General features: G+C 36.3%; 1 protein-coding gene across 1 annotated transcript in view; it reads right to left on the bottom strand.

Annotated features, from left to right (window-relative positions):
* The window catches only part of LOC129277559 (reticulocalbin-1-like), a 16,479-nt gene extending 4,173 nt beyond the window's left edge, over window positions 1–12,306 (bottom strand). The window contains exons 1-6 of the mRNA XM_064109965.1: window positions 12,214–12,306; window positions 8,720–8,925; window positions 5,974–6,079; window positions 4,717–4,898; window positions 3,208–3,321; window positions 2,104–2,200 (exon numbers count right to left, since the gene is read on the bottom strand). Coding sequence (XP_063966035.1) covers window positions 2,104–2,200; window positions 3,208–3,321; window positions 4,717–4,898; window positions 5,974–6,079; window positions 8,720–8,896 — 676 coding nt within the window. The 5' untranslated portion in view covers window positions 8,897–8,925; window positions 12,214–12,306. The remainder of the gene's footprint in view (window positions 1–2,103; window positions 2,201–3,207; window positions 3,322–4,716; window positions 4,899–5,973; window positions 6,080–8,719; window positions 8,926–12,213) is intronic.

Genomic DNA, 12,306 nt, shown 5'->3' with positions numbered 1-12,306 from the left:
GTCCAAGATTAGGCCAACTACATAATAACCAATCCTGAAACCAACGAAAGTTAGACAAATGGGAAGACAGACATTGTGGATTTTCTTTATCTTTAGTATGCACAGATTTTTATGAAAGTTGTCCATAATTTTACAATGATGAATAATGTTCTTATGTGCTTAATCAGATTGGAAATAATTTGAATTCATATTAACTAAGGTTTATATGTGAATGTGATCATTTGTATATTTGATTTTGTTTAGATGGTTAAAACAAATTTGATGCAAAGGTACTACTTTGTCAACAATTAGGTAAGAATTTTATAATTAATGAAATACCAGGAACTTGAAAAAATGGGGATCTCATTTAGCACAAAAACACATTCCAGTCATGTGTAAAACCATACATAATCTACCAACACCGTTATGAACCACCAAACAGCTTTATTCTTGGCTAGGATTGGATCTTAAAAGTTTTTATACCAATCAGGGATGGACAGGGAGTGTTTTGGCCAAGACAAGGAGGTTGGATGATATTTTCTGATGCAATATATTGATGAAGAGCTCAGATTTTTAAGAATTGAGGAATTTGCAAGAATTAGAAGCAACCATGAAATAATCCAGGAATTTTTTTTTTATGATTCCAAGTCATTAGTGACATTTCCAGTCTCAACTGCTCTTGTGTATTGAAATCTGAACATTACATCTGATTCTCAACCAACCCTTAAGCTAGTCCTAACACTGTTTTAAACAAACACCCTTCAATAACCCTAACCCTCAGAGAAATTAAGGCAGGATCTATTGTCGCAGGATCCACTGTCTCAGGACCAAATGATGGGACATCATTTTCAAACTCCAAACAATCTATATCATGTGACTTAAGCTTAAACAATTATCATGTACTGGAAATCTGAACCATCAAATACTCTTTTGATTTACTGAATTAGCTGCTGCTTCATGTATGCTTTAAGCTGAGATAACTGGAGCAAAACAGGCAATAGAATCACCTCTATTCAATGATGGCTTTAGCTAATCCCTATCTTATCAAGGTGCCTCCTTTCAAGTTAGGGTGTGTTTATGCTTCCATTGCGGAAACAGAATCAGCGTTTTTAAACGTCATTTCAGAACGCCGATCCCAAACTTGGTTCTGGGAGTGCTGTTTAAGCTTCATTTTTTCAGAGGCGAAATCGCAATCTGCAGCTGGCTTCGCATCGTAATTTTCGTTGAGCAGGAAAGCGAGGTCAGATTGGGCATGCCCTTTTTCAAAAGTTTTTTTTTTTTGAGAGTTGTTATGGTTGACTATTATTTTAACTTTGAACAATTTTTGATCTTTTAGTAATTCCATGGAGCTTCTTGACATAGCCATTGATAGAATTTCTACCATGGTGAGAATAATAGTGAGACAACATAAAGTATATACGCATACATAAAAAAATAATAAGACATCAATTTGTTTATGCTACTGCAGGGCTTCGGGCTCAGCGATGTCTCCTCATCATAACTCATGTTCCGTTTTTTTTTTAATCCCTCAACATTAATCATGATAGTGATTCATTTAATATTCACACATGCAAATGTAAATTGGTCATTATGAAAAAAACAGATAGCTGAGAAGTAATTCGGTGGAGCTAACTCCCTGAAATAGAACGATGCAACTGTATTTGCCCACATATTTTCATCTCACCGGAAGCATGTACCAAATGATGTCATTTAAACACGTTTACGATCGTGGTCCTGTTTATACTTCCCAGAAACCCTGAAACTGGTCAAACGACGTTTAGAAACGCACCTATATGTAAGTTGTTTAAATGAAAGCATGGACGCAACCGTGTTTTGGACTAATCATGTATGAAAACGCTGATTCTGGCCTGAAAAGTGGAAGCATAAACACGCCCAAAGTTGGCCTAAAAACAGAACATTGCTGGGTGTATTCTCACTATCATGGTCAATTGCCATTAAATGTGCTCAAAATATGGCACTTTGGATTGGAATTTGACTAAGATTTTGAGTTAGGTGAAACCAGATTAAGAAAAAAAAAATTTCTTCAAAATCTGAAAGAATTGATTATTAGTGTTACCCTCTCCTCTCTGTCTGTCTGTCTGTCTCTCTCCCTCTCTCTCTTACCTTCTTTTAACAAAAAGTCTCCGATGAACTCATTAACTTCAATGCCACCATCTTTGTTTGTATCAAAATCTTCAAGTGAATCCATAATGACAACTTTCTATGAATAAAAGTGACAAATAAAGAGGAGTGATAAAAGCATTTCAAAGGTAGTTTAACAGAAAAATGAAAGACTATTACATACTAAATATGTATTTTAGTCTATACTGTATATAGATATTTAGGTTTTTTTTTTAAACAGAGACACTGATGTTACCATTATGAACACATGCTTCTTAAAAAAAAAGAAACTACTTTCCTTTCATCCTAAACCTTCTTTCATGTGTTATCAAATATCACTATCACCACCACCACCACCACCACCACCACACCTACCATCATCAGCACCATGACTCATCACCACCACCACTATCACAATGGTCACCATGCATTACCACCATTATCACAACCATATTAACACCATCACCACTGACACCAATTACACCATCACATCTACCATCATTGGTTTCAACATGCACCATGGCAATCAGAACCATCCCCACCACCACCACCACTACCATCATCACCACCACCATCACCGTTATAATAACTATCCCAACAGCACCACCACCATTACTACTTATGTAGCATTCATACATGTAACTACATTTGTTTCATAACTAAATGGTATAATCCTGGATTGCAAGATATAAAATACTCATTAGGTGCAATTACTACTACTAATACCACCATCGCTACCACCACCACCACCACCATCATCATCACCACTATCACCATTATCATAACTATCCCAACGGCACCACCACCATCACCATTACTACTTATGTAGCATTCATACCTACATTTGTTTCATAACTAAATGGTATAATCCTGGATTGCAAGATATAAAATTCTCATTAGATGCAATTACTACCACTAATACCACCACCATCGATACCACCACCACCACCATTTGCAATATCACTATTATTTCTACTTAAAACATTCTTACCTTCATTTTTTTGTATAATCATACAGCGGAGCATATACATGTAGTACTAATTATGTATAAACTGGTACCACCACTACCACTTTCACTACCATTTCTCCTCATGCTATCATTCCTACCTCCATTTGTTTGAATAATCTTGGATTGTGAAACATATGGAACTCGTTGGGTGTTAAGAATCCATCGCCATCACTGTCTGCTAGATCAAACGCTCTCTTGGAACGCTTGATATGCTGTATCAAGTAAGAGAAAGAAGGAGAGAGAGAGAAGGAGAAGAAGAAAGAGAGAAGGGGTGGAAGAGAGAGAGATGGGTAGAAGTCAAGACATAAAAACAAACAAATAAAATTAACAAGTTGACTCACATTTTAAAGCGACTTAAATGAATACAGAAAGATCAGACAAAGTTGAGTGAAGGATTTCATCTTATTGACTTCATTTGAGCACCTCTCTGTGCAATAATAGTAAACAATAACGACAAGCAATGTGCAAATATTGCCAAGCGAGGGCACTGTAACACAGAAACTTACTACCGGACCGGTAGTCTGATGGGACTTATAAGATTTTACAAAACGAATCATATATATGATTATTAATATCAAATTTAAACTCTTTTATTGAGCTACCGGTACTTCATGCATGCTGAACATAGTAATATAATTCTTTCTAGTTGTGCGGTATCTTTAAAGGTCAAGTCCACCCCAGAATAAATGTTGATTTGAATAAAGAGAGAAAAATCAAACTAGCAAAACGCTGAAAATCTCATCAAAATCGGATGTAAAATAAGAAAGTTATGACATTTTAAAGTTTTGCTTATTTTTCACAAAACAGTGATACGCACAACTCAAACGAGACAGTCGATGATGTCCCACACTCACTGTTTCTTTTGTTTTTTTATTGTTTTAATTATACAATATTTCATTTTTTATAGATTTGACAATAAGGACCAACTTGACTGAATCATATAGTATTAAGCAATGCTCATTCCACATGTTCAGGGAGGAATTAATTGTTGTTTCACTTGGCAATGAGGAGAAAAATAGAATATTCCGTATTTCAAATAATAAAATACAAAAGAAAATAGTGAGTGGATGACGTCATCAGTCTTCTCATTTGCATACCCACCAGGATGTGCATATAACTGTTTTGTGAAATTTAGCAATACTTTAAAATGTCATAACTTTCTTATTTTACATCCGATTTTGATGAAATTTTCAGTGTTATGCTTGTTGGATTTTTCTCTTTTTATTCAAATTGTCCTTTAATTGAACACGACAGGCAATATCCATACCACGTCCAGCCTATATTTCCTAAACATCAGCAATGAGCTTGATGCAGCACGAGTACAGTGAGTGCAAAGCAACCCAGCAACTACATGCCCACTCATCTTGCTTTGGTTGTTTTCTTGTTATCGCCTAAGATTTGGAGTACGTTTTTCATACCAAAAACTACAATCAGAAAAGAAAACGATTAAATCAAGACAGGAGTTTATAGGCAGTGGCAGCCACTGTTTGTAGTCTCGCCACATCAGACACATTGCTTACGTTTCCCAATAACAACATCAGACTCCTAACAGCAAAGACAATACTTGCAGCCTCCATTAGATTATAGGCTATACTATTCTATCATACCTTTGTATAGGCCTCCCGGTTTTCCTCCACATCGTCACCCATTGCATAGCCAAAGACATAATCATGATACTCAAACCATGAAACCATCTTATCTTTGTTATCATCGATTGGATCCATGGAATTGATCGCATCTTCTTTATCTACTGTGAGCAAGGCATGGTAAAGCCATTCAGTCAACTCATCTAGTGTCGTAAAGAGAACCGGGAAATTAGGAATCATAAGTGGAGTGACATGTTCAATCTTATTTGCTTTTACCACCTGATTGTATTTCTAGTAGTAAAATTATCTGTTCATGGGGTTCAAGTAAGTTAACTGCACCCCTTTTAATGGTCTTCCCACAGACCCTCACAGTAAATAAAAAATCAAATTATCAATTCTTACTATAGCACTTCATCTCGAGAAGTGCTTTGCATGGTCATGTATCATTAACAAAGTTATCTGGCTTGACAGCACATTAAAATACACATTTTCCACTTCTAGGGCAGTATTGCAACCACACAACAATGAGCTAATAATGCTTAGAATAGTACAGTAACTTCTTCATTGTAATGGGTCCCCATTTAAAAACTTGAGCAAAGACTCGGGTCATGGGTCATACTATGATTAATCAGATAAAAACTACTCTTCATTTTTGGACTCTGCAATTTTCAAAAACTTGCATTCATTGCACTTTATTTCTTTATAAAATTATCTTAACTGTGATCTGGAAGTAGGGTTGAATAAGTTGCAGGCATGCTTCAGTGAAGACTTTACACTAAAATTTCATTAGTTTTTAATGACAAATCCAGATCGAAACATTTGGATTGTAATTAAATCTTTTAGATTTCTTTCTTATCAAATAATTTACATTCAAATCTTGAAATTATAATCTAAACCCAGAATTTGGCAGTTCAAAGGTCATTTTTGTATCAAGCTCCTGATCGTTCTTAAACATTGGTATAATTGGCTTTGTCAACATGTTTGTATACATATCTTGCTGTTGTGAAATGGAATAAAATCTACATTCCAAGAAAAAAAACATAACCAAGAAATAATAATATAATGTTTAAAACTAAAGTTTCAAATTTTTTACAAAGAATAAACAGCTAAAAAAGGATTCAACAACCACATTTTTTAAATGATGGGTCAGTGAGATGATACTCCAGTACGGTATTAATCATGTTGTCCCCATTTACCAAAAGCTTCACCAAATTAATGTCCATTATCATCCGCCTTGTGGGAAAAATAACCGGTCTCGTGGACCTGCCCCATACCAACCTTTACTGATATGTTCATCTCCATTCTTGTCCACCAATTTAAAAACGTCTGAGAATACTTCCTTTCTCTTTTCATCTGACAGACTTCTAAATATCTTGGCTTTGGCCTGTGGGGTCACAATTTAATACGAATTAGAAAAAAAATAGTCTCACTGGTGGCATACTTGCTTGAATAGAATCTTTTAATGCCAATATGTATCTTGAGATTAAATCTACATAATATCATGATATGTACCTTTTAAAGAAATGTAAATGGAGAGAATGTTAGTTTTCATGTCATTATAATGTTTCACAATTAGGAATAATTCAAATATATTTATATATATATTTTCAGATTCCAACTGAATACAGTTAATGAAATCTCTCTCTCTCTCCAGGCTGCAAACTTTGGTGCACTCCCTGCCAGTTGGCTCCTACAATAGGGTGTTAAGCAGTATCCATAATGAAGAAGTAAAAAAATATATACAGAATATTGATTCATAACAAATATAATGTTCCAAGAAATTGATTTAAATCATATTTTGAGGCTTTGATACTTTTTTTTCCATCACGAGAAGAAATAATCTTAAATTTGGCAAATTGTAAGGCCATGGGTATGTACAACAAAAAGTATTTAGTATTACCAGTAATTCAGTTATCAGAAAGACAAGGTATGACAAATGCATGATTAATAAACAAAAGAAACAATAACAAAACCAATTATACAAAGGGATCACTTACTGTGTATTTCTTTCAAATATATTATAAGTGCAAATAAAAGTCCAAGCCCACTCCCAATTTTTATTCTTTGGTGTTCTAAACATCCAATTCTGTGTTAGTTATGTATAAAAACATTTTAAACGAGTGGAGCGCCTCTGGCAGTCTCACCTGCATCACGTGATTCAATATAGCAGCAGTGCTGACTTTGAAAACTACTATAAAATAATTATTCACAAAAAACACCATTCATATAATGATACAATACTACGTTCATTGACAATAAATGACATTTGACCTTGATCATGCGACCTAAGACTTGTCAGTGATACTTTATTACCCCTATATCCCAGGGGGGCCACTTACATTGACGAGTGGATACCATGCGCGACAAAAAAAACACGTAAATAGGATGTCTTTTTCAAGATAGGGCACGTTACGTACGTAACGTGATAAGGGTGTCAAAAACACTAAAATAATGAAAAAAGGGTATCTATTTTCACTAGGAAAGCTACGTGTTTAGGGTCAAATTTGCGAGGGTGTAAAAAATTAAGACTAAAATGTTTTATAAAGGATGAACTTTTGCCCCAAGAGTCAACACTACGTGTTTAGAGTACGATTTGGGCGAGATGTGGGAGGTGGGGCTGTACTAAACCCAATGATGTGGGTGAAGGTAGGCCGACGACCGACTTCCGTGACATAACAATAAAAATATCGCTGTACTTGTTTAGGGGGTCAATTCAGGGAACTTGCCAAGAGTATCGTTTGTTTCCAATACTTGTTGTTAAGGGTATGGTTTCACATGCCAATACTTGTTAGGGGTGCATTTTCAGAATATGGAAAATACGTGTTTAGGGTGCTTTTCGAGACCCCATGGTCGCGCATGGTATCCACTCGTCAATGGAAGTGGCCCCCCCCCCCCCCCCCGGGCCCTATATCCACATTTTAGAAACTATAAACTTTGAAAGTTATGACAGCAATCTAATAATTAACTCCAAAATGGCCAAAGTTCAATGACCTTTGAAATTGGTCATGTGACCTGAAACTCGAATGAGATTTTCAGTGATACTTGATTACCTTACTCTTATGTCCAAGTTTTAAGTAACTAGATCCATACACTTTCAGAGTTATGATGGTAATTCAACAGATACCCCCAACATGGCCAAAGTTCATTGACCTTTGACCTTGGTCATGTGACCTGAAATTCACACAGGATGTTCAGTGATACTTGATTACTCTTACATGTATGTCCACGTTTTATGAACTAGACCAATAAACTTTCAAAGTTATGATGGTAATTCAACAAATACCCCTAACTTGGCCAAAGTTCATTGACCTTAAATGACCTTTGACCTTTATCATGTGACCTGAAACTCGCACAGGATATTTAGTGATACTTGATTACTCTTATGTTCAAGTTTCATGAATCAGATCCATAAAATTTCAAAGTTATGATGGTAATTCAACAGATACCCCCAGCTTGGCCAACGTTCATTGACCCTAAATGACATTTGACCCTGGTCATGTGACCTGAAACTCATGCAGGATGTTCAGTAATACTTGATTAACGTTATGGCTAAGTTTTATGAACTAGGTCCATATACTTTCTAAGTTATGCTGTCATTTCAAAAACTTAACCTTCGGTTAAGATTTGGTGTTGACGCCATCGGAAAGCGGCGCCTATAGTCTCACTCTGCTATGCAGGTGAGACAAAAAACATAACATAAATGAAAATCTCAGAAAATAACAGGGATTTTGGAAAAAAAATGGGGGGGGGGGGAAGCTGAAGTACACCCAGCCCCCCCCCCCCCCTGAATAACAATACATAATACACTTGCACTTCAGTATGGATAGAGCTTGGCAAACAGATGCTAAAAACTGCAAACAATTGTGATAAGAAGATATTCCATTGATGTATACTTTTTTGCTTTATTGGATTTCGCTTTGGATTTTCAGCTACAGAGCTTTCTCATTGTTCAACTTTTTGTCCTGAACAATTGCGATTTTTGTGAAAACTTTGAAAAGGTAGAATTAATGTAGATCCATCTTACCTGTCCACCAAGGAACAATGTTTGATCAAAAGAATCAAGATGGCGGTCATCAGCATAGTGGGGCAGGATATCCTCAATCTTATTAGCTTCCTCCTTCTCATTAACAGCATTCTTTGTGTGGATGACATTCACCCCGATGCTTAACATCACTCCAAGTATGATGAGAAGATGCGACATGATTTGGCAAACTCTGCGACAGACAAAGGCTGCAGGGAAGAAAGGGAAATGCATACGACTACGAATTGGTGCAAGGAGTCAAAATACTTGAAGGGGGCAGAGATCATGGCATTAGACTTAGTAGCCAGCCCAAATTCCCATTTTTAACCTACTGGTGCAAACAAGTTTTAGCTCAATACACTCTCCAATATCTAGCCAAAAGTTTCAGCTACATCATGCATCGCGAATAGCTCTATATCAGATTTGATCCCAACATTGTGGTAAAAACTGTCAGTCAGCCTTATCTTTGTGATAGTTTTGATGCAGACTGAAGTAAATGGTCTGAAGTAAATGTACTCAGAAAAAAATGCTAGTTCTGTATGGGAGAGTCAAAACCTAGATATATGCACATTACAATATTTTGTCAAAGAGTAGCATGTTCACACAGTGAATTGCACCTGCCATCCAGTCCCCATCAAAATATCAATAAGGTTAAGTCAATCTTCAATTGCCACATGGGGTCAATAACAATCTAGGGGGCACTAAGACCTCAATAAGTTGAAAAAAAGCTGCCAGAATAGTCAGACTTTCAAGTTGTTACTGTTGTTGTTTGTTGTGGGTCGTTTCCACACCCAAATGATCTCCTTGGTTTACTCTTAGTGTGTCTGTCACAAGGTTGATGAGCTGCTAGGCTCGGTGCTAGAACTTTGATGGAGCGAACCAAAGAAGATGCTATTATAGATTGTATTTGGGATGACAATTTGGGGTTAGTCCCAAGAAGGGAAAAAAAAGATATATCTCGAAGATAGGAAGGGGTGCTTGTCCTCTGATATCCAATGTCAATGGATTGCATCATCTCCTCTCTATGTGACTTGTGAAGTGGGCAGTGAAGGAGGTTATGTTCAAGTGTCTGCCTATCATGTTCACAGTCCATGTGGGTGTAGGGCATACACGAGGGAGTACTCTATGCATATTTTCAAGCACCATTCTCTCTCTCCTGTGTTCTTCCTCCCCTAAGATTGGAGATCAACGGCACCGTTGGAAGGGCTGCAATTCATTGAAGGCTCTAAATTGCAATGAAGTCAAGTACTAAGTAGGTTTTGGCAAATTGTGTAGAGGTTGCATAGAAAGTATAGAATATGCATATATTCTATTGAGTTTTAGGGTTGTTGTACAAAATCCAGAGATATTTTAGTAAAAAAATTTACATTAGATATAATTTTTTATATCAAGACTGCAAAAAACAATGACTAATTTCACTCAAAAATTCATAACTAAAAGAAATGACTAGACAAATTGCCCCGCTGAGCTGACAAGCCTCATGGTGTGTATTTGTGCAAATATTTTACTAAAATTAGACAGCTGGCAGCCGTCTGTTTCGAGGAGTTTTTAAACATTTTAATTTTTTTATTTTTATTTCTCCTCGTACACAGATGGCTCGCGATCGTGTGCGTGAAGCCGCCATTAGGGGTTAACAATGCAAAATCCCCCAAACGGGGCTCATCGATTTTTGTCTTTATTTCATAGAAATATATCAAAAGAACTGGACCAAAATAATATTCCATTTTGGTCTAAAATGCACCATAACAGAAAAAAAATAAACTTTTAAAAAAGGGAAAAAACAGTGACTTATTTAAGCTTTGGCTGTCATGCAATTCCCACTTCCTGGTTTATCCAAGCTTCATACATAAACATATGGCCATTGAGTCCCTGTACAGATTCAGTTAGAACTTCGGTCTCTGTAATTGGTGAGTGGAGCCAACGGAGATCCACTCACACGTATTGCGAGGTTAGTATACTAACCTCGCACAACCAACGTGTTTACGCGATGGATTTTAGAGTTGTCGTTAACATCGCTTCATAACGTGAATGATGTTAGCTGAAACCCATTCCGCTACTCACCAGGGCTTTTTCTGGTGAAAAGCGTTCCATTTTCAATTTTTTACATATTTTTTTTATTTAAAAAGGACACAAAAAAGAGCAAAATTGCTTACCTCGGTCTGGAAACTGGCTTCGCATGTTTCTTCCACGGAAATAAAAGGAAGGTCGTTGTTGGCGCTAATACAGTTCACAACCTTAATTTAGCTTGTCGGTATTTTTAAAACTAGATTCTTGATTCATTGTATGCGCAATTTCAATGATTGTTTGATAAAATAGAGACACCAATAAATGCAATAACTTAAAAAACATACTTTTTTATTATTTTTGCTGATGGTAATACTTTTTGGAAAATATTCAAAACGATGACAAATTAAACAAAAAATATAGAAAATTCTACGTACCTTGAACGAAGCCCCGCAAGTGCTACCGTTCGTTTGTCAATTAACGTTCCACCAAAGTCTTTACAGTAAAAAGATTGGACACTTTGCCGACTTCGCATAACGCTTTGCATCGATTAATGTTTAAGATAGTTTTTGTGCAGTCTTTCCCTTGTAGTGTCTTTGATATGAAGATAAATCGCGCGCCCTCTTTTGCTCATTAGACGAAAAATTTGAGAAATCGCAAGGTTGGACCGTATTTTGTCAACGAGAAGAAAAATCAACGCTTAAATGACGCTATTTGAGGGATATTCATCATATTAGGAGGAATTGACTTCACATCATTTAGTAAGTTTCGTAGGAGGACTTCATTCTGTAAATCCTCTTATAAATTTGCGGGAAATGTTTAGTATTGTTGAATGCGTCGTGCCTTCAGTTTTCCTGTACACGGCGGCAGAGATGCACCCATGGGTGACGGAGATCAGCGGAACAACCAAATTAACAGAGACAGAAGCTTTTAGTCTGGCTAAAAAAAGCTAAAATTAATTTGCAGTGGGCATTCTGACTGAATACGGTACAGAGGGTCTATTAGCGCCGAGACCAGGGAAATAGTCGTGAGCAAACAAAAATATTGAAGGTTTATTGTTATTCAAAACTTAAAATCAAACAGTCAAGACAAGACTCAACTTTCTTTCGGTTTCGTTTTGAATTTTTCAAATTATTTATATTACAATTACATTACATCAATTTCGTGTTGTAATATCTGTATGCTATCTTTTGGTGTATTGGGCAATTGGTAAAAAAGACATATATTGATTGCTTATCCCGTGTCCCTCAACTTCAAGGCCACTCTGATCAAAATACTAGTTAAACTGAAGTGAAATAAACAAAAGTCACCATGGTTCTGACATGAAAACGAATGCATGGGACTGAACAATGGCCAATATTCACATTAACAAATACTAAAGAGGCACGATAAGTAATATATAAGTTAAATGTGAAATATGATCAAATTATAATGTTCTCAACAGCATAATTTCAATCAGCACCATGAAAATAGATAATAAAGGCAATACTCACAGAAAACATCGACTCTTGTCCCCTACACTTTTGCTGATTCTTTATTTCCGGTCGTCCGAAACGCGTGCGCGTGCGTTCAAAAGTTTACCTCTC

The sequence above is a fragment of the Lytechinus pictus genome, chromosome 15 (assembly GCF_037042905.1).
Source record: "Lytechinus pictus isolate F3 Inbred chromosome 15, Lp3.0, whole genome shotgun sequence".
In the NCBI taxonomy this organism is placed as follows: domain Eukaryota; kingdom Metazoa; phylum Echinodermata; class Echinoidea; order Temnopleuroida; family Toxopneustidae; genus Lytechinus; species Lytechinus pictus.
Note: the sequence above shows the minus strand (reverse complement) of the source record. Positions and strands in the feature narration are given on the sequence as shown.